Source organism: Nerophis ophidion, linkage group LG07, assembly GCF_033978795.1.
Source record: "Nerophis ophidion isolate RoL-2023_Sa linkage group LG07, RoL_Noph_v1.0, whole genome shotgun sequence".
Taxonomy (NCBI): Eukaryota; Metazoa; Chordata; class Actinopteri; order Syngnathiformes; family Syngnathidae; genus Nerophis; species Nerophis ophidion.
The window spans coordinates 49913434-49937511 of record NC_084617.1 but is presented as its reverse complement, the minus strand read 5'-3'; the positions used below and the strand labels follow the sequence as shown (position 1 = coordinate 49937511).

General features: G+C 39.7%; 1 protein-coding gene across 1 annotated transcript; it reads left to right on the top strand.

Annotated features, from left to right (window-relative positions):
- Positions 1-2: 2 nt before the first annotated feature.
- On the top strand, positions 3-21855 carry LOC133556418 (arrestin domain-containing protein 3-like). Its single transcript, XM_061906329.1, has 6 exons — positions 3-377; positions 3362-3431; positions 12258-12405; positions 14496-14598; positions 17789-18054; positions 18125-21855. Exons 1-6 carry the CDS (start codon positions 125-127, stop codon positions 18224-18226), a joined length of 942 nt encoding a protein of 313 aa, XP_061762313.1. The 5' UTR covers positions 3-124; the 3' UTR covers positions 18227-21855.
- Positions 21856-24078: the final 2223 nt, after the last annotated feature.

The following is a 24078-nucleotide window of genomic DNA, read 5'->3' as shown; positions in this document are numbered from 1 at the left end:
TGCGCCTGCGCTTTAGGCACATATGACTGGGCGGGGTGTAATTTATGGCATCATCCTCAACTAATTCCACCCTTTTTATGAGGCTTTTTTTATCCTTATTTGTTTACCAATTCGTGTGTCAACGATGTTCGCCAAAACGTTCAAGGACTTCAACATTAATTTTAATGACAGGAATACGTTTTACAGTGGAGACGTGATCACAGGACAGATTTCCTTTGAGCTCCCCAAGGCGACGAAGATCAGATCGGTCTCCATGAGTCTGGAGGGGAAGGCACACGTCCACTGGTCCACCGGCGGGGGAAAGAAAAGGCATCGAAAGACCTATTCTGCAAAGATCGACTTTTTTAACCTCAAAAGCATGATTTTGACGGAAGGAGGTACGTGCGTGTCTATTATTGCAAAAAAATCTCCCACGCTTGCTGTACATGCAGTACAAGAACCGGTTTAAAATCCCGTGCTAATTTAATTGACATTGTCAACCTAAAAAGATCTATAGTATCCTACAGAGGCTAAAATGTATCTCATTATCTAGCGCAGTGGTTTTCAACCTTTTTTCAGTGATTACCCCCTGTGAACATTTTTTTCAATTCAAGTACCCCCGAATCAGAGCAAAACCTTTTTGTTTGAAAAAAAGGGATAAAGAAGTAAAATACAGCAGTATGTCATCAGTTTCAGATTTATTAAACTGTGTAACAGTGCAAAATATTGCTCATTTGTAGTGGTCTTTCTTGAACTATTTGGAAAAAAAGATGTAAAAATAACTAAAAACTTGTTGAAAAATAAACAAGTGATTCAATTATAAATAAAGATTTGTACACATAGAAGTATTCATTAACTTAAGGTACCCTCTTTGGGGATTGTAATAGAGATCCATCTGGATTCATGAACTTAATTCTAAACATTTCTTCACAAAAAAAGACATCTTTAACATCAATATTTATGGAACATGTCCACAAACAATCTAGCTGTCAACACTGAATATTGCATTGTTGCATTTCTTTTCACTGTTTATGAACTTACATTCATATTTTGTTGAAGTATTATTCAATAAATATATTTATAAAGGATTTTTGAACTGTTGCTATTTCTAGAATATTTAAAAAAAAATCTCACGAACCCCTTGGCATAGCTTCAAGTACCCCCAGGGGTACGCGTACCCCCATTTGAGAACCACTGATCTAGGGCACGGGCTTCACGGTGGAAGAGGGGTTAGTGCGTCTGCCTCACAATACGAAGGTCCTGCAGTCCTGGGTTCAAATCCAGGCTCGGGATCTTTCTGTGTGGAGTTTGCATGTTCTCCCCGTGAATGCGTGGGTTCCCTCCGGGTACTCCGGCTTCCTCCCGCTTCCAAAGACATGCACCTGGGGATAGGTTGATTGGCAACACTAAATTAGCCCTAGTGTGTGAATGTGAGTGTGAATGTTGTCTGTCTATCTGTGTTGGCCCTGCGATGAGGTGGCGACTTGTCCAGGGTGTACCCCGCCTTCCGCCCGATTGTAGCTGAGATAGGCGCCAGCGCCCCCCGCGACCCCAAAAAAGGGAACAAGCGGTAGAAATGGATGGATGGATGATCTAGCGCACGGGTGTCAAACTCATTTTAGATCCGGGGCCACAAGGAGAAAAATCAGGGCACGATAACTTAAAAATAAAGACAACTTCAGATTATTTTCTTTGTTTAAAAATAGAACAAACACATTCTGAAATTAGTTTTTTTTTTTTTTTTTTACATTTAATAGTATTCTATCTTTATTTGTCGTTATTTATATTTTCCGAATGTGATAATGTTCATCATCATTGGTGTTGATTTTCAATCTATCAAGATTTCAAAAAATTATGTCAAATCAAATTGGTAGAAAATGGATGGATGGATAGACAAATTACAGTATGTTATTTATGGAGTTTGATCCTTTTCCTTGATTGATTGTACTAACATACATTTACCCATGCATTTTTTACCGCTTGTCCCGTTCGGGGTGGCGGAGGTGCTGGAGGCTATCTTAGCTGCATTCGGGTAAAAGGCGGTGTACACCCTGGACAAGTGGCCACCTCATCGCCAACACAGATAGACAAACAACATTCCATTCATCCATTTTCTACCGCTCGTCCCGTTTGGGGTGGTGGGGGTGCTGGAGCCTATCTTGGCTCCAATCGGGCAGAAGGCGGGGTACACCCTGGATAAGTCGCCACCTCATCGCCAACACAGATAGACCGACAACATTCACACTCACATTCACACACTAGGGCCAATTTAGTGTTGCCAATCAACCTATCCCCAGGTGCATGTTTTTGGAGGTGGGAGGAAGCCGGAGTACCCGGAGGGAACCCACGCTGTCGCAGGGATAACATGCAAACTCCACACGGAAAGATCCAGAGCCCGGGGATCGAACCCAGGACCTTTTTCTTGTGAGGCACCAGCACTAACCCCTGTATGACCGTGCTGCCTATAAATTTTGAATCTAAATATGAATGTTGAATCGAAATGTGAATGTTAAATCTAAATCTAAATTTAAATTCTAAATCTAAATATAAACCTAAGTGGTAAATATACATTTAAATCTTCAATCTAAATCCACTCCTTAGATATAAATCTTAAATCACAGGGAAAACATGCAAACTCCACACAGAAAGATCTCGAGTACAAAATCGAACCCAGGCAAACGCACTAACCCCTCTCCCACCGTGCTGCCCTGTACTAACATCATGTGGTTTGATTTGAACATATGTAGCATCATCTACAAATATACAAATAATTGCTATTGTGACATCTAGTGGACACATTTAGAACAGCAGTTTCTGTCATTTAAAAATGACAGGTTATTTTTTATACTTACCAAACTCATCCCCTGGGCCGGTAAAAAAAACCTGTTCGCGGGCCTGATCCGGCCCTCAGGTCGTATGTTTGTTTGTTTGTTTTTACACGTGATATTATTCTATCTTTATCGTTATTTATATTTTCCGAATACATTACTTGATAATGTTCATCAGTCAACTCATTGGTGTTAATTTTCAATCTATAAAGATTGAAAAAAATTATGTCAAAATCAAATTACAGTATGTTATTTATGTACCGGTAGTTTAATCTTTTTCCTCGACTGATTGTACTAACATCATGTGGTTTATTTTGTAAATTTGTAGCATCATCTACAAAGATACAAAGAATTACTATTGCGACATACAGTGGACACATTTAGAAAAGCTGTTTCTTTCATTCAAAAATTTCAGGTTAATTTTTATACTTAGCAAACTAATCCAGCGGGCCGGAAAAAAACCTGTTTGCAGGCCTGATCCGGCCCTCAGGCCGTGTGTTTGACACCCTTGATCTAGTGAGTGTATGTGTTATACCCCTCCTTTGTCTTTACAGCTGTTGGGGAAGCTGCTAGACTTCCAGCCGGCAGACATGTGTATCCATTTACATGTCATATTCCACAAGGGTATGTAAGACCTCTTTTTTTATGTTATCATCAGGTGTGCTGCATGGTCCTATGACTAAACTCTTTGTAAAAAGTATCACTCACCGGCCACTTTATTAGTTTCACCCTGCTTTTAGGTCCCCCTTGTATTTACCTTTAGAGCTGCTTTTATTTTGAAAGTTATTGTTCAACAAGGCACTGGAAACATTTACTCACACACATTTATGATGTGCATTTGACCAACATTTCCATTCCTATAATTACATTTTCATTGATTCATTTTCGATCACTTAATTAGTATGACAGGGTATCCGTGGGGGGTCAAAAAGTCTAAAAAAGTCTTAAATCAAATAATTAGAATTTAAGACCTTAAAATGTATAAAATTCTCCTAAAATCTCATAAAAGGTCTTAAATATGATTCTGAAAGTTCTTAAAAATCTATTGACGTTTCTTTTATTCAAAACATGCATAAACTTCAGTCTCGCTTTGAAATGTTTCGATTTTTGAGGATACTGAAACATAACTACAAAACAGAACTAAAGTAGACTACCTTTGCTGACCCGTCAGAATTTATCGAGCACCACTAGCTAGTGTGCTGTGTATGCAGCTGTGTGTTGTTACAGCTAAGTATAAGAGTGGAGAAAACTTAACGAAAGCCCACAACAAAGCCAAATTACTATTTGGTTAGTTTAACCATTTTGTTTTCCAATGAATGAATTCATATACTTACAATTCATTCTGGACCTCAGATTTTACTTTGTTGTTGTATTTTTTTGTCCGTATGGATGTGAAATTGTTAAGTTAGTTTCCAAATGCTCTTAAGAGTCTTAAATTTGACATGTTGAAACCTGCAGAGACCATGGGTGAGCTGGAGCTTATCCCAACCAATACTGGGTGAAAGACGGGTGCACCCCCGACTGGGCACCAGTAGATCACAGGGAACACATGCAGTGGTTCTCAAGCTTGTTTCACCAATTACCGCCTCAGAAAACACTTGGCTCTCCAAGTACCGGCATGATAAAAAAAACATTAAAATACAGTAGCATAGTAGGCCTAAGTATTCATTAAAAAAAGGCACTTGCAAACCTTAATAAAATTATAAACTTTCTATCTGCTTTCCTTTTCTTGTCATCGGTTGATAAGACATTTTGGTTTGTATCTCATGTTTTTATTTTTTTACGTTATTTGTTCCTTGTTACTGTTGTTCATTCAATGTTCAACAGATGTTGTGGTTTCCCATGGCCTTGAAGGCATCATTGTTACGTGCAGATGTCTCTGCCAGTGTTCGTCTTTGTCTACATGTGTTCTGTGAGTTTACTGGTTAGAAAGCTGGGCAAGGGCAGAGAACATTCAGTTCCCACCATTGTTGAGTGATAGAAATGACGGACTAAGGCAGTTTTGTTTGTGTCTTTTTTATTTTTTTATTTTGCCGTCGACTACGCCTACAGTAGTCGGATTGTTACAACCTCCATTGAAGGCTGATAAACCTTTGATAAGTGATCCAGTCTCGTCATTACAATTTTTAAATAAGTGATTATTTGGTGTGCCACTAGATTGAGTGATCTTAGCATAGAGCAGGGGTGTCAAAGTAATTTTAATTGAGGGCCACATCGCAGTTATGGGTGACCTCAGAGGGCCGGTTTTAACAATGAGTAATATATTAATATACATGTATATATATGTATATAATACATTAACAACATATTTTTGTACATAAGCAATACATTTATTTTAAGATTTGACTTTAAAAACTGGCAGCCCAGTCACTAGAATTGTACAGTAAAAGCAGTGTTTTTTTACAGCATATAAAACAAATTTTATAAATGGAATGGAATGGAAACACAATACTACTGTTTTTAGTGGTAAAATTCAAGGAACAGAACTGCCAGTTTTTGTTTGTTAATATTATATCTTGTTATTTTGATGTTTTTATTTTATGTTTTTATGTTTTAGTGTCTTACTGTATATGGAAAAAAAACAGTACCAAAGTAGATTTTACGGTAAAAAACTCAGTCGGCAGCATTTAACCGTAAAATCTATTTTAAATTTTACAGTCTACAATTTAATTGATAAATTGTTTTGAAATCATAAGTCAAGCAGATCAAGTACAGTATTTATGTTTATTATAACAAAAAATAATTTTACAAAACATGATAATTTAATCCTTTGATTTTGACAATATTGCAATTTAAAGTACATGCCATTGCATGCAATACATGATTTTTAATGGGAAAAAGGGAAATAACAAGTATATTTAGTAAGAAAATATAAAGCATTTTATTAACTCATATTATTTCCAGGCTTTCACGGGCCACATAAAATAATGTTGCGGGCCAGATTTGGTACCCGGGCCTTGAGCTTGACACCTGTGGTATACACAAACAAGCATTCACACCTACAAACAATTTAGAGCACGGGCAGCACGGTGAAACAGGGGTTAGTGCATGTGCCTCACAGTACGAAGGTCCTGAGTAGTCCTGAGTTCAATCCACGGCTTGGGATCTTTCTGTGTGGAGTTTGCATGCTCTCCCCGTGACTGCGTGGGTTCCCTCCGGGTACTCCGGCTTCCTCCCACCTCCAAAAACATGCAACTGGGTTTTAGGTTGATTGGCAACACTAAATGGGCCCTAGTGTGTGAATGTGAGTGTTAATGTTGTCTGTCTATCTGTGTTCGCCCTGTGATGAGGTGGCGACTTGTCCAGGGTGTACCCCGCTATCCGCCTGATTGTAGCTGAGATAGGCTCCAGTGACCTCGAAGGGAATAAGTGGTAGAAAATGGATGGATGGATGGTGTTGAAATTGTTTTTATTAAGGGCCACATTGCCTCAGAGGGCCGCTTGTAGCAGTGAATAATGTATATATGAATACAAACGGCCCTGCGATGAGGTGGCGACTTGTCCAGGGTGTACCCCGCCTTCCGCACGATTGTAGCTGAGATAGGCACTAGCGACCCCAAAGGGAATAAGCGGTAGAAATGGATGGATGGATGAATACAAATGTATAATAACTTCATTACACAATTTGCAAAAGCAATTGTTTTTGATGTATAATATTTTGATTACAGACTAATGTATAACTTGCTTTGAAATCATACGTCAAGGTGACATGTATTCCAAAAAATGCTTTGAATGCATGATCAGATAATATTAAAGTGGAGAACATATGCAATTGCATGCAGGGTAATGTACCTGGTCACATAAAATAATGGTGTGGACAACATAAAATGATGTGGCAGGGCACATAAGATATTGTGGCGGACCATACAAAATGATCCAGACGGCCACACAAGATAATGTAGCTGACTACATAAATGACGTAGCGGGCCACAAAGAATGATTTGGCAAGCCACATGAAATAATGTTGAGGATCACATGAATAATGTTGCAGACTATATAAAATTATGTTGATAACCATAAAAAATAATGGTACAGACCATATTAAATAATAGAAACTATGCGATGCGCCGCATAAAATACATTTGCAAAAAAAACAATATAATGTTGCGGACCACATAAAATGATGTGGCAGAACAGATAGAATAAATGATGTGGCGGGCCCATTGAAATCAACTAAAATAATTTTATTCAGTGCACCTCCAAGTCCGAGTCCAAGGTTGTAGCCCGGAAAAGGGTGGAGTGCCATCTCCGGGTTGGTGAGGAGACCCTGCCCCAAGTGGAGGAGTACAAGTACCTAGGAGTCTTGTTCACAAGTGAGGGAAGAGTGGATCGTGCGATCGACAGGCGGATCAGTGCGGTGTCTTCAGTAATGCGGACGCTGTATCGATCCGTTGTGGTGAAGAAGGAGCTGAGCCGGAAGGCAAAGCTCTCAATTTACTGGTCGATATACATTCCCATCCTCACCTATGGTCATGAGCTTTGGGTTATGACCAAAAGGATAAGATCACGGGTACAAGCGGCCGAAATGAGTTTCCTCCGCCGGGTGGCGGGGCTCTCCCTTAGAGATAGGGTCAGAAGCTCTGCCATCTGGGGGGAGCTCGAAGTAAAGCCGCTGCTTCTCCACATCAAGAGGAGCAGGATGAGGTGGTTCCGGCATCTGGTCAGGATGCCACCCGAACGCCTCCCTAGGGAGGTGTTTAGGGCACGTCCGACCGGTAGGAAGCCACGGGGAAGACCCAGGACATGTTGGGAAGACTAACGCCTCGAGAACCCCCGGGAAGAGCTGGACAAAGTGGCTGGGGAGAAGAAAGTCTGGGCCTTCCTGCTTAGGCTGCTGCCCCCGCGACCCGACCTCGGATAAGCGGAAGAAGATGGATGGATGGATGTATTTTATTCAGTGCTTCTAGCTGTTTATCCGTCAAACACACCATCAGCAGTTACTCTATAAATTCATGGACAAATTTCCGCCGTTTAAGAATTTTTTTTAACACCTAAACAGGGTTTCCCACACATTCATTTATTTGTGGCGGCCCGCCACGAAAGAATTACGGCCGCCTCAAATAAAAATAAAAAAAATAAAAAATAAATAAATAAATAAAAACTTTTGACTCACTTGACCGCTTATAAAAGCAATGGGACTCTGTCTGTGAATTGAGCTTGTACTTACATATCATATAAATATGTAAATATTATATAAATATGTACAAAAAGTGTTGTAATTATATTCCAACTCCGCGTTCTTCTTGGTCTTCGGCGCCGCTGGGGATGCTTCGAGCACCACTGTTTGCTTGCAGCTTTAAGCGGAGGGACAGCGCTTATCTCAAAACACTCTTAAGTTCAGGTACCACTGTAGTACTCAGACAAAGTACACATTTCACAACACACAAGGATAGCATGCAAACTCCACACAGACATGCATCAAACAAACCCTCAATCTCCGGACTGTGAAGCCAACATGCTAACCACGAGTCCACCGTGTGGATAGTTTAATTTATTCATTATTATGCCTTATTGTTCTGAGCTACCTTTTTATTTTCCAGCACAGTATTAAGGAGAATAGTGATGGCATAGCATTACTTCTTTAGACAGCAAAGCTCATTCAGTTTAAACAACGGCTCCATTTTGCCTGATTTGCTTCAAGATGAGGAATTTTGACGCCACACGTTGGACAGAATGCATAGCAATCAATTATTATGCCCATCCCTGTTGTAGATGTTGGTGCTTATTGACATGTACACTCCAGGTGTAACTAACTGGCATGTGAATGGATATAAAATGATGTACAGTAATTTTCACATAGTCATAATTATTTTCTCCCGTTCTTGCATATAAGAAAAACTAGGGCTGTGAATCTTTGGGCACCAAATGATTCAATTTGATTCTTGGGGTTAACGATTCAATTCAAGATCAATTCTCCATTGAAACTGATTCTCGAATTCAAAATCCGTTTGTAATAACATTGGACCAACTCATACCTCATTCCTCCAATAAATAGACTAACAGCTCCGGTAAATGTTTATATTACTTTAAAAAAAAAGATCTAGAGGTGGGTCAAATAATAATTTTTTAGATGCATTGCAATTCGGACATCGACGATTATTTAATCGATTATTAAACATCAATAATCGATGTATTTATTGTAAATAAAGTAATGCAGACAGTTTGGCTGACTGTAGCGAGCCACTTCACCGAGAGAACCGACCAGCTCCTTTATTATAGGGCACTTATGTTCCAGTTTTGCACACATTTCCATGAATTTACAGTATTTTTCGGACCACAGGGCGCACCAGATTAAAAGGCACACTACCGATGAGCGGGTCTATTCAGTTCTATTTTCATAAAAAGGGTCATATTATGATTTTTTTCTAAATGTAAAGCACTATTTTGTGGTCCACATAACATGTAATGGTGGTTGTGAGGGGACGGGGTGGCGAAGTTAGGAGAGTGGCTGTGCCAGCAATCTGAGGGTTACTGGTTCAATCCGCACCTTCTACCATCCTAGTCACGTTCGTTATGTCCTTGAGCAAGAGACTTCACCCTTGCTCCTGATGGCAGCTTACGCCATCGGTGTGTGAATGTGTGTGTGAATGGGTGAATGTGGAAATACTGTCAAAGCGCTTTGGGCTCCTTAAAAAGGGGTAGAAAAGCGCTATACAAGTACAACCATTTACCATTAATTTGTTTGGTGAAAGTGTTGCATAGATTATGTTTTACAGACCATTTTCAAGTAGCTTTCTGAGCGTTTCTTCAGGATGCGCCGTTTCGTGGGCGGTCTTTTCTACGTGGCTCACCTTCGACAGCGTCTTCTGCCCGTCATCTTTGTTGTAGCGGTGTAGCGTGCAAGGACGGGAGTGGAAGAAGTGTCAAAAGATGGAGCTAACTGTTTAAATGACATTCAGACTTTACTTAAATCAGTGGTTCTCAAACTTTTTTGTCATCCCCCACTTTGGACAAGGGGGAGTTTTCAGGCCCCACCTTCCCCCATCGCACCAACAGAACGCTAATGCCAAGCTTAACATTTTCAAATTTATTGAACATCAGGTAACATTCAACTTGTATACATTCAAACTCAATAACATAAAATAACATCAAGTTCAATAATAAATAAAATAACTGTGCAGCTGTGGTGTAACTTGTATCAAGTTCAATGATAAATAAAATAACTACTCTGCCAGTTTTCTTTGAAAGAAATCAAGTGGCTTATTGACGTGATTGGGGCGTGTGGTCTCGAATTGTCTCTTTAATTTGTTGGGTATCATGCTTTCTGCTGCTAGCGGTTTTAGACACAGAACACACAGGAGTCTGTCCTCTGCCCCCACCACCGTTGCCGTGAATCCAAGAGCAAGATACCCTTCATCATATTTTCTTTTCGGTTGGCTTTTTGGTTGATTAAGCCCGTCAGATTTTTATTTCTCTACAGGTGCTGGCTCTGGCTCGATGACCTTTGAGGTGCGAGTCTCAAATTTATCCATTTTGTGTAATTGTGGTCCACACTTTAGCCTGCTACCCATCCGCGTGAAAGATTGTTCCGCTTAGCCCCGCCCCTTTTAGTTACTGTTGCTATGTCTGTCAAACTTTCGCTCCTACCTAAAAATTTAAAGCCTATAGGAAAATTAAGTAATTTACATTTATGTATATAACGAATTTCACAGACAGAATCACAAATTGATTTACAGTGCGTATAGAAAATGAAAGCATAGTAAAAAAAATATATATATATAAATGTAATTTAAAAAAAAATGTTTTAAGGGAAATTTCCTCCCGTTCCTCGCGCCCCACCTGTCATGTCGCCCCACACTTTCAGAAACGCTGACTTAAATCAATAAAGGAGCAGCATCTCCTCACCCGTGGCTCAATAGTGCAATAAAAACGCAGAAAATGTGTCCCGTGAAAAAATGTTCGACCGGAACCCTCTAATAACTAACGTTCCGTGGGTGAATTATGTAAACCCACTACAGTTTTTAACGCTTTGATAGCTAGTCTACTGACAGATAAAAGTAAGAACTTTACGCTACTTTATATTAGAAATGTCCACAGCGGTAGATGAATGTCCCATAAGAAGATAGTGGGAAAAAAAGAAGCTTATGACTACGGTGTCTCCACGGACTACAATGGCGGACCCGCGCACATTTTCAGGACTTATGCAGATTCCAAATACAGATCAGAAGGTACCAGAAGGTAAAACAATTTGTTTTTGCGATACAAAATGCTAGGTAATAGTTCTGCTAATAGGTGCCATTTTGCGGTCATTATACTCACATCATAATAATACTGGTATGTTTAATGCACTGACAATCCATCAAGCAGTGCGGCTTCATAGCTTACCAAAGTCGTATTAAAAACATTTTGACAGAGTTTTGAGTGCCATCTGTAATGTTCTGTATTCTCAATGGAAGATTTAAAGTTTTGGTGTTGTTTACTGGCGTCATCTTGCAGTTTACATGTATCTCTTATGTATGACTGCCATCTACTGGTCACACTTATCATGACACCAAGTACCAAATAAAATTGCTTTGAGGTCAGTAAGCACAACCAAAATCATGCCGTGCATTTGGCGCACCGGGTTATAAGGCGCATGGTCGACTTTTGAGAAAATGAAAGGATTTTAAGTGCACCTGAAAAATAAATGTGGGTCAACTGTTTGTTGTTTCAAATGTACTGTTTTCAAAAGTTGCAAGTGATAAATACTTATTTTAGTGAAACGAAAATGAATTTAAAACCATCAATATAAATAAAGTAAATATGCGTCAATAATCGTTTTTTAATGAAATCATAGGTCCTAAATCGTAATGCTAATCGATTCAATTCCCACCTTTCACTGGTACTGTTTAAAAAAATTCTACCCCAACATTTAATAAAGTCAAATAAAAATAAGGCAACAAGAGTAGTACAGTATCCGACACTTCTCTTTTGTAAAGTAAATCTGCACAGCACAGCATGTAAGTTTAAAAACTCTACACACACAGTCTTCTTTACGTTTCCCCAATTATTTTGCAATTTTTTTGCCTTGTGCACTAATTAACTGAAAGAGCGTGCACATGATGACGTCACATTATCGATGGAAAAATGCATTTTTAGACAATATGATTTGCCTGAGTGGCTAGGAGTCCCCGAGAGTAACAAGCAGTACAAAATGAATTGGTGGATGGGCTAGAAAGGACGGATTAAAAAACAAAAACAAAAAACAAAAACAAAACAAAAAAAAAAAAACTCAGGACTACCCGCGAGCCGGATTTAGAACACTGGCTGTCCGTATCTGGGGACCACTGATCTACATGCCTGAGTGGCTGGACAGGACAGATTAAAAAAAAATACATGTATTTTTTTTAATCGATAAAAAAAAAATTAAATCAATTAAGAATCATTACAAATAAGAAACGCGATTCATTCAAAATGTTTTATTTTTTTACATCCCTAGGGACAACATCTAACAAATGTACATCAATGCAGGGACTTCCCATCCAGCTTCCGTGGGCCTTGTGGTCAAATAAGCTACAGCTTGACTGTGGGCATCGACAGACCGTGGCATTTGTCAAAGGATTTCGTGACAGAGTTCAACTTTGTGCATCACATCAATTCCAGCCAGCCAGACCTGTTTGTAAGTAGTAGTCATCTTCATATTCTAGCAGCTTTACAATATGCACACAAGTATTGAAACCAAGGTTAGGCATGTTTCTAATAGAAGGCCACAGTGACAAATATGTCAAGTATTTAGACTATGTCATGAGCCTGATTAAAAACTTAATTTGCTAACAAGCACGTGTCAGCACACTACTTACTGGCTCAGTGTAACAACATGCTAAATCTTCAGGCACGTGAAATGTACGTGAAAACGCGTTTTTAAACATACATTTTTGCATAAAAATATTACTTCCATTTTTTTATTGAAATATCTAAAAAATGTGATCTGAACAAATTTTTTTGAACACTCCCCTCAGCCTGAAAGTACTCACAGTTCCTCATGTTTAAAGGCAGCCCTGAGTTTCAGGGTTGGGAGTTGATCTCAGGAGCGCCCAAACAAGCTGCTAACTTACCGTATTTTTCGGAGTATAAGTCGCTCCGGAGTATGAGTCGCACCGACCGAAAATGCATAATAAAGAAGGAAAGAAACATATGGAAATCGCACTGGAGTATAATTCGCATTTTTGGGGGAAATTTATTTGATAAAACCCAACACCAAGAATAGACATTTGAAAGGCAATTTAAAATAATTAAAGAATAGTGAACAACAGGCTGAATAAGTGTACGTTATATTAGGCATAAATAACCAACTGAGAAGGGGCCTGGTATGTTAACGTAACATATTATGGTAAGACTCAATCAAATAACTATAACTTATAGAACATGCTATACGTTTACCAGACAATCTGTCACTCCTAATCGATAAATCCCATGAAATCTTATACGTCTAGTCTCTTACGTGAATGAGCTAAATAATAGTATTTGATATTTTACGGTAATGTGTTAATAATTTCACACATAAGTCGCTCCCGAGTATAAGTCGCACCCCTGGCCAAACTATGAAAAAAACTGCGACTTATAGTCTGAAAAATACGGTAACCATCTAGCTAGCTAAATTGTAGTTGCCTCCGTTCTCTTTCCAAACCACTACGTTGACCGCTGTCCACTTCGCTGCTAATCGTATTTGAATGATTACAATCCGAACACTTTTAGTTCTGAATCAGTTGTAGTTTGAGTATTTAGTAGTAGCCAGTGAGAAGGTATATTTTTGATGTGGCAGACTGTAAACAGGTCATAACACCTGAGGGGGCGTGGCTACAGAATAGAGCTTCCAGATGGTAAACATTTTCTGAGTTCTTTGCATGCATGTTGTACAATTTTACATGGCATTTGCAAGGATAATAATGTTAGTAAAGTATCTACTAAAAAATCTAAGAATTCTACGGTATGTTACATGGAACATGCAAGTGCCAAATGTGAAGAGAATTATATTTATATAGCGCTTTTCTCTAGTGACTTAAAGTGCATTTACATAGTAAAACCCAATATCTAAGTTACATTTAAATCAGTGGTGGGTGGCACTGGGAGCAGTTGGGTAAAGTGTCTTGCCCAAGGACACAACGGCAGTGACTAGGATGGCAGAAGCAGGGATGGAACCAGACAGCAAAAAGATTGGTAGATGAGAATAGATCTAAAGGTCAAATATAAAGTACAAATGCACTTAATTGCAAGAAATGTATTGTCTTGATTTTCAAAACTTGTTTTTTTGGAAATTGTGTGGCAGCATTTTGTTACGTGCTGATGGAAAGTGTCCCTTTTTTCCTCAGTGTGCTCACATGGCTGAATTTTACAACTCTTCACAATTCAACTTTACTCCAATTACCGGGGTAGGGATTTGATCCAGAATCGATTCTTGATTTAAACTAATTATCACAATATATAACGGCAAAGTGGACATAATTTGTTCATTTTCAAAATACAAGTAATTTTAGTGTTTGTATTCAAGCCAAAATTTCTGTTAAACGTGACAAATGATTCATGTCACTTGGCTATGAAGAACTTCTCTGAATTACTTTATTTCAAATTCAACGAGTCATTTAATTCCAATTCCTCAAATTGGAAATCCAAATTCGCCTCAAGAAACAAATCTCAGGCCCTGAATTTTTTAAATGTTGACTTTGAAGAGTGTGTACCTATTTTCTTTGTTTAGTTCTTCTCTCTCTCTAGTCTCCTCTTTCAGGCTCCAACTGCATGAACGTAGGCTTCCTTTGTTGTGCCTCGGGTCCCATCACAATGGCAGCCAGCGTGGAGAAGAAAGTCTTTACACTAGGTAATCTTCCCACTCCTACCTCTTTGTTTTATTGTCTTTAATAACACAAACTAGGTCTGGACAATAATCAGACTGATAACAGTTTGGCTGCTACCATTAAATGACGGTGATGTTCTGCAGGCTCCACTGCATATCCAATCAAGCACATTCACAGACTGCGACGGCATTAAAGCAACAACGGCTCTTAAAGCGGATTCAGCCCACGCCAGAAAGTGTTTTGTATCTGCACAGAGCTCCATGACATTGTAACCCGCCTGGTTCAGTCTCTGCTTTTTCTGTTCCACCTGGCACTCGAACCTGAGTCGTCCGGCATGAGAGACTAGTGTGCTAGATACCGAGCTAAAAGCCCAAGCTATCAAACAGATAGAGGTTTACCGATATTGCACACATGGCTCAGCCACACTGGCTTGCCTCCATTACACAAGGGATAGCGAAGCATGCTACATTACTTTTTATACTATATGAGGGTACAATTGGCCATGCTAACCGCTAAGCTAAAGCTCTTGAATTTAAACAGAGATGAGCAGCTCGATACCATAGTACGGAAGTATAGTATCAGTATATTGTCGATACTACACTGATCAATATATTTTATTCTCACAATATTGTTTTTTTTGTCATATTTGTTATTGTTTACTTACTAAATAAGTAACAAATATGATACAGGAGGACTTTAGGGGAAAAAAACCCACAAACCCCACATAATTTAATGTCATGATCCCACTTGACACTTTAGAATGTTTGTTATTTTCCTGAATTTAGAATCACCTCCCGTCTTGTTTTGTCAGTATTTTCTGTTTGGTCTCTGTGTTTTGAAGCACCTTTACGTTTTGTTCCTTGTCCTAAGAGCACACCTGTTTCTCATTGTTAATTAGTTCAATTTAGTTCCACCTGGTTCCCTCTTCAAGAGCTATGTAGTGTGTTTAGTGTGTTTGTGTTTTGTTGACTTGCTTCCTGGATAGCTTTCCCTGTGCTTCCGGTGCACTTCCCAGCTGCACCATAGCTGTTGCTTTGTCATTTAATATACTATTACCTGCACACCGTCCACGGCAGTCTTCTGCATCTTGGAGTCACATCGCAATCAACGCTCACCACAACGTAACAGAACCATCCGGCCCTGAAATCATTAACCCAGTAAAACTGTATAAAAAACAATCAACACTGAGGAACAGAAAGTAAAGGTGCTTCAAAATACAGGGACTAAACAGGAAATACTGACAAAGCAAGTGCTTTAGGACAGGAAGTGATTCCAAACACAGGAAAATAACAAACTGTCGTAACATTAAAATCAAGGCCAGTAGTAGTTTTGCACAATTGACTTTATTTTTGCTCAAAATATTGTATGTAATAAAAGGGGCTATGGTCCAAACAAAACTTAAAAAATGAATAGTGTGAAAGGCTGTTACGTTTGAGTTGTCGCATGGTTATGCGCGGATCGTTTCCCCAAGATGCAGACGGAACTCCAAAGGCTGGGGACAGATAGGAAAGGGATTTGTTTGCCATAAATCAGTCAGGATACAAACACAAGAGAAGAGTTCCGATTGTAAGGGGAGCTAAGGCAAAAAAGCTAGCACTGGAAAGCTAACATAGAAACAGGGATCAAAGCAGTACTAACGTAAATTGTTGCATGAGCAAACAAACAGCCAGACCGGCAGTAATAAATAGCTCTCTGATTAGTGCCCGGGAGCAGGTGTGCGCCCCGAACACTAATCAGAGGCAGGTGAAAATAATCAGCACCCATGGTAACCAAGAAACTCAAACCTCGGGGTGCTGAAACAGAACTAAGGGAGTCTTAAACTAAAACAAAACATGATCCGGTCAGCGGATCATCACAAAAGGCATCATCTACTGAGAAACATGAAACGTCAAATGTCATTGAAGAAAAACCCAAAGATTGTTCTATTTCATCACAAATTGCAAGACAATGTCACGTTCACGCGCCTCCCGCCCCCGACATAATAAATGACCATGTATTCAATATTGATAAAAAAATCAAGATTTTTGTTTGGGCCATAATCATAATCTTGTAGCCTTAAAGGCCTACTGAAACCCACTACTACCCACCACGCAGTCTGATAATTTATATATCAATGATGAAATATTAACATTGCAACACATGCCAATACGGCCTGTTTAGTTTACTAAATTGCAATTTTAAATTTCCCGTGAGGTATCCTGTTGAAAACGTCGCGGAATAATGACGCCTATGATGACGCGTGCGCGTGACGTCTCGGGTTGTAGCGGACATTTTTTTCCAGCCCGATCCAAGCTATAAGTAGTCTGCTTTAATTACATAGTATTTTGGACATCTGTGTTGCTAAATCTTTTGCAATTTGTTCAATTAATAATGGAGAACTCAAAGTAGAAAGATGTAGGTGTGAAGCGGTGCACTGCAGCTGCCTTTAGCAACACAAACACAGTCGGTGTTACCTTGTTTAATATTCCCTAAGGTGAAGCTTTACTATGAAACAGAGCGGTCAAGCGAACATGGATCCTGACCACATGTCAACCGGCAGGTTTCGGTGAGAAAATTGTGGTGATAAGTCGGCTCTTACCGCAGACATCAGCGGAGTTTCCGTCCTGCTGCAGCTGCGTGGCTTCCCTCAGAGACACTGGCGGTCACCACACCCATGGCCATACCCCTCTGACTTTGAGGTACTATATAATCTCACTAAACAATAGTATCACAATAGGCAGATAAGGGATTTTCCAGAATTATCCTAGTAAATTTGTCTCATAACATCTGAATCGCTCTCACTGCCCTCGCCTTTTTTTTTTTTTTTTACTTTTTTTTTCTTTTCTAGTGCTTCACTCTAAATTTCCCCATCCACGAATCTTTCATCCTCACTCAAATTAATGGGGAAATCGTCACTTTCTCGGTCCAAATCGCTCTTGCTGCTGCTGGCCATGATTATAAACAATGTGAGGATTTGAGGAGCCCTACAACCCGTGACGTCACGCGCACATCGTCTGCTACTTCCGGTAAAGGCAACGCTTTTTTATTAGCGACCAAAAGTTGCGAACTTTATCGTCGATGTTCTCTACTAAATCCTTTCAGCAAAAATATGGCAATATCGCGAAATGATCACATATGACATATAGAATGGACCTACTATCCCCGTTTAAATAAGAAAATCTCATTTCAGTAGGCCTTTAACTCAAACATGCTCTCAACATTTTCTTCTTCCAGGTGAAACGGTCAAGTTAATTTGCCACTTCAGCAAGGCTTCGTCTCGGACGGTGACTCCAAAGGTCAAACTTCTGCAGAAGCAGCACTACTATACTCACAACAAGGGTAATAAAAGGCTCTTGGTAAAGAACTTGGTCTCCCAGACCGGGCTGCCCTATGGCGCTGGCACCTCAGATATACGCACTGAGATGAGCATTACTATTCCCACGGACGCGTCCCTCTCCATCTCCAACTGCAGCATCTTAGAGGTGGAGTACGTGATTGAGGTAAGAACAGCCGCCGTAAAAACTTGCTTTGCCCTAGAATACGTTCTCACGATCCTTGTGTCTCTTGTAGCTGAAGCTCTGTGTCAGTGCTTCCTGTGACCTCACCCTGTTGTTTCCCATCATCATCGGTAACATCCCTTTTCATACTCCTCCTCCAGTTTATGGAGAGTAACATTTTGGGACATGAAGTACTGTTAAAACACTTTTGAGTTGTTACTGGGAGCGCCTTTTACCTCAAGTCTGACGGTCTATTCCACTTTAGTTGTTTGTTACAAACTATGCAAGGATTGTACTGAAGCACTGCCAATGTACGTTTTACCTTTTTGAAAATACTGTTTGGTTCAATGCACCGTATGCCGGGTAGTCTGTGTTCAAGTGTTACTTACAGTGTGTATTGTGAGATACAGTACACGTTTGTGCCTAACCAAACATAACATGTTAACCTTTTTCCATTACAAATGGAATTTTTTCTGCTGCCAACTGGACATATAGTTGTATAGTCTACATTCATGTAGACTAAAAGCTTTGTTTGTGATTGAAGGAGACGTTGCATGTTATAAATGTTTAGCATGAATTGATTACAACAGTCAGCCTTATTATATTTCTTGAAGAGCCTGTTGCGTTCTTTGTCATTTAACCAACACTTATACGAACTGCACCGTAGGGATGTGCCCATCTGTCGGCCGCCGACCAGTATCGGACGATTTTTGTGAAAATGTATGCTATCGTTATTTTTAATGCCGACCACAAATGTCAATCCCCTCTGGCTGACACAATTTATACTTAGGCCCCCGGCTGATAAGCGGCTAGCAGCCAATTGTGTGTCTCCATACACAGTGTGGAGCTAGTAACAATCACATGTATTACGGCTAATACATTGCTTTTCTAAGAATCTTAAAGGCCCACTGAAATGAGATTTTCTTATTTAAACGGTGATAGCAGGTCATGTGTCATACTTGATCATTTCGATCTCGAGAAATTAATTCACGGCTTTATCTGGAATCGTTTAGACTACTGCAATGCCTGGTATGTAGGCATTAGCCAGGCCTCCCTCGCCCGCCTGCAGCTCGTGCAGAACTCTGCTGCTTGTCTGCTAACACAGACCCACAGACGTGAGCACATCACCCCTATATTAGCGTCCCTTCACTGGTTCCCTGTGCGTTATCGAATCAATTTTAAACTCCTTCTATTTGCTTTTAAATGTCTAAACAACCTCGCCCCAACATATCTCTCCAACCTCCTTCAGCCTTACTGCCCTACTCGATCCCTAAGATCAGCCGATCAGCTGCTACTGACGGTCCCTGACACAAGGCTGAAGCTTAGAGGTGACAGAGCTTTCGCTGCTGCTGCTCCCAAGCTCTGGAACGACCTACCTCTGAGTGTTAGACAAGCCTCCTCTCTTCCTGTTTTTAAATCTCTCTTAAAAACATACTTTTATTCCTTGGCTTTTAACACTAAGTGATATCCATCCTGCAATGGCGCCCCATTATACACCTGATGTGAACCTGTTTTTATGTTTTATTTATTTATTTTTTATCATGTTCTGTTTGTGTTGTGTTGTTTGCTCGGTCCTCGTATTATCTTTTAACCTGCCCATTGTACAGCACTTTGGCTACGCCTGTGGTAAATTTTAAATGTGCTTTATAAATCAAGTAGGTTTGATTTGATTAGATTTCGCGATATTGCCATATTTTTGCTGAAAGGATTTAGTAGAAAACATCCACGATAAAGTACACAACTTTTGGTCGCTAACAGAAAAGCCCTGCCTTTACCGGAAGTCGCAGACGATGACGTTGATGACTTCTCACAACCTCACATTGTTTTTAATGGGAGCCTCCAACAAAAAGAGCTATTCGGACCGAGAAAACGACAATTTCCCCATTAATTTGAGCGAGGATGAAAGATTCGTGTTTGAGGATATTGATAGCGACGGACTAGAAAAAAAAAACAAAAAAATTAAAAAACGCAATTGCATTGGGACGGATTCAGATTTATTTAGACACATTTACCAGGATAAATCTGGGAAATCCCTTATCTTTCTATTGTGTTGTTAGTGTTTTAGTGAGTTTAACAGTACCTGCTAGTCGAAGGGGTGTGTCCACGGCCGGGTGTCTTGACGCCAGTGTCTCAGGGAAGTCGACGGCAGTTTTATGGACGGTGCAAGCTCAGCTGATCTCCGGTAAGAAGCGACTTTTTACCACAATTTTCTCACCGAAACCTGCTGGTTGACATTCGGTCAGGATCCATGTTCGCTTGACCGCTCTGAGATCCATAGTAAAGTTTTACCTCCGGGAATTTTAAACAAGGAATCACCGTGTGTTTGTGTGGATAAAGGCTAAAGCTTCCCAACTCCATCTTTCTACTTTGACTTCTCCAATATTAATTGAACAAATTGCAAAAGATTCAGCAACACAGATCTCCAAAATACTGTGTAATTATTCGGTAGAAACAGACGACTTTTAGCTGTGTGTGTGTGCAGCGCTCATATTTCCTAACAATCCGTGACGTCGCGCATACACGTCATCATTACGCAAAGTTTTCAAGAAGAAACTCCCGGGAAATTTAAAATTGCAATTTAGTAAACTAAAAAGGCCGTATTGGCATGTGTTGCAATGTTAATATTTCATCATTGATATATAAACTATCAGACTGCGTGGTCGGTAGTAGTGGGTTTCAGTAGGCCTTTAAGTATCATTATCAAGGGCAGGGCCAAACATATTACACAACGAGAGCAAGCCAGGGGAACGTGTTCTAATAGCTAAGATAGCTGCTAAGCTAGCTTTAAACAACGCCAAGAAATAAGTGTTTAGTATACTTAATGAAGTCTGTATAAATGTGAATAGTAGATGAGTAAGAGTTAGAGAGAGGATAATATAATAACAACTGCTTGTCACTGTCGGTCCACGGCAGATAAAAAGAGGGCGGATCGATCCATAAATCGGTGATGTCGAGACCAATATAGGATCGAGACTCGAGTGATAATGTCGATCATGGATTTTTATTTTCTCAAACATTTTTCTTGCTGGTTTTGTTCAGGTTTACAAACTTGGAGAATAATTCCCTGGACACAGAAGAGTTTTAAAGGCAAAAAAAAAAATGTATACGAGTATCATGATAGTTTTTTGGGTTTTTTTGTATTGTTATTGTGTACTATTGACTTTGTTTTGCTCAAACAATTGTGTGTGATTAAAAAAAAACTAAAATATTTTGTTGATATTGTTGAACTGTCAATAGCACTCACCATAAATAAACTGGAAAATTTACAGTTAATTCATGCGATTCGTATTGGTATCAGCCGACATTGGCAACATAAATCCATGATCGGAACATCCCTACTGTAGCTCGTTCGAGTTAGCTTTACACACACATATGACCTGTTACCTATAAAATGTGTTTGTTTTTACATTACTGTTGCTGCTTGTATTTGTTTTTTATTTCAACTTGATGTTTAACTTTGTTTTTATTCAGAGAAGACCCAAAATGCCTTTGACAGAACCAAGTGGCAGCCTTAATCTCAAACTGCATGGTTTCTTGCAACCAAACTACCATACCTGGAGTTGTTGAAAAGTAGTATTGATGTTGAATGACGGTTTACTGTAGTTCAATACAACATGAAGAACTACTGTCTTCTATTTGCTTGAATAATACAAGAAAACAGTTTATTACCTCCATTTTTTGTGTTTCTTTGACTTGTTTTACTTATGATGTGTGACTTTTCAAATACAAAACCCAAAACCAGTGAAGTTGGCACCTTGAATAACCATACCATCGTAAATAAAGACAAGATATTTAACGTTCGAACTGGTAAACTTTGTTATTTTTTGCAAATATTACCTCATTTGGAATTTGATGCCTGCAACATGTTTAAAAAAAGCTGGCACAAGTGGCAAAAAAGACTGAGAAAGTTGAGGAATGCTCATCAAACACTTATTTGGAACATCCCACAGGTGAACAGGCTAATTGGGTACAGGTGGGTGCCGTGATTGGGTATTAAATCAGCTTCCATTAAATGCTCAGTCATTCAGAAAAAAGATGGGGCGAGTGTCACCACTTCGTGAAAAAAATGTGTGAGCAAATTGTCAAACAGTCTAAGAACATTTCTCAATGACCTATTGCAAGGAATTTAGGGATTTCACCATCTACGGTCCGTAATATCATTAAAAGGTTCACAGAATCTGGAGAAATCACTGCACGTAAGCAGCAAGGTCGAAAACCAACATTGAATGACTGTGACCTTCGATCCCTCAGGCGGTACTGCACCAAAAACCGAAATCAGTGTGTAAAGGATATCACCACATGGGCTCAGGAACACTTGAGAAAACCACTGTAAGTAACTACAGTTGGTCGCTACTTCTGTAAGCGCAAGTTAAAACTCTACTATGCAAATCAAAAGCCATTTATCAACAACACCCAGAAATGTTTCGCTGGGCCCAAGCTTAACTAAAATGCCCATCCATCCATTTTCTACCGCTTATTCCCTTTCGGGGTCGCGGGGGGCGCTGGCGCCAATCTCAGCTACAATCGGGCGGAAGGCAGGGTACACCCTGGACAAGTCGCCACCTCATCGCAGGGCCAACACAGATAGACAGACAACATTCACACTCACATTCACACACTAGGGCCGATTTTTAGTGTTGCCAATCAACCTATCCCCAGGTGCATGTTTTTGGAGGTGGGAGGAAGCCGGAGTACCCGGAGGGAACCCACGCATTCACGGGGAGAACATGCAAACTCCACACAGAAAGATCCCGAGCCTGGATTTGAACCCAGGACTGCAGGAACTTCGTATTGTGAGGCAGACGCACTAACCCCTCTGCCACCGTGAAGCCCCTTAACTAAAATGGATGGATGAAAAGTTTTCTGTGGTCTGATAAGTCCACATTTCAAGTTGTTTTTGGAAACTGTGGACGTCGCGTCCTCTGGACCAAAAAGAAAAACAACCATCCGGACTGTTATAGGCGCAAAGTTCAAAAGCCAGCATCTGTGATGGTATGGGGGTGTATTTGTGCCCTGGGCATGGGTAACTTACACATTTGTGAAGGCACCATTACGTACATACAGGTTTTGTAGCAACATATGTTTCCATCCAAGCAACATTATCATGGATGCCCCTGCTTATTTCAGCAAGAAAATGCCAAGCCACGTGTTACAACAGCATGGTTTTATAGTAAAATAGTGCGGGTACTAGACTGGCCTGTCTGTAGTCCAGACCTGTCTCCCATTGAAATTGTGTGGCGCATTATAAAGCCTAAAATACCACAACGGAGACCACGGAGTGTTGAACAACTTAAACTGTACATCAAGCAAGAATGGGAAATAATTCCACCTGAAAAAGCTTCAAAAATGTGTCTCCTCAGTTCCCAAACGTTTACAGAGTGTTGTTAAAAGGAAAGGCCATGTAACACAGTGGTGAAAATGTCTCTGTCCCAACTTTTTTGCAATGCGGTGCTGCTATTAAATTCTAAGTTAATGATTTTTTTGCCAAAAAAAAGAAGTTTCTCAGTTCAAACATTAAATATTTTGTCTCTGCAGTCTATTCGATTGAATATAGGTTGAAAAGGATTTGCAAATCATTGTATTCTGTTTTTTTTATGAATTACACAATGTGCCAAATTCGCTAGTTTTGGGTTTTGTACATATTATCTAATAAAGAGCAATAATAATTTGGAAATTACTGATAGTTATTCACTTTCTGTGTTTGACATTTACCAACTTTTAAGAGTGAATGAATGATAGCTTGTTCGGTAATAGAAGTCATTCCATGGCAATAATATAATTAGACACATGATAAATAAATAGATTATACACTATATTCTGATATTTATATCATATGTTTTTGTTATTCACTTAAATAAGCGTTAATGTTGTCCAATTTTGGCCTTAACAGCATGTGTAACTAATGTATCTTTCAAACTCACCCGTTAGAGTCAGTGGGCGGGGCTAACATGAATCTAGTCCAATCATTTGGAAGTGAAAGTGTGTTAGCCCCGCCCACTGACACTGACGCCTGAGTTTGACAAGTAA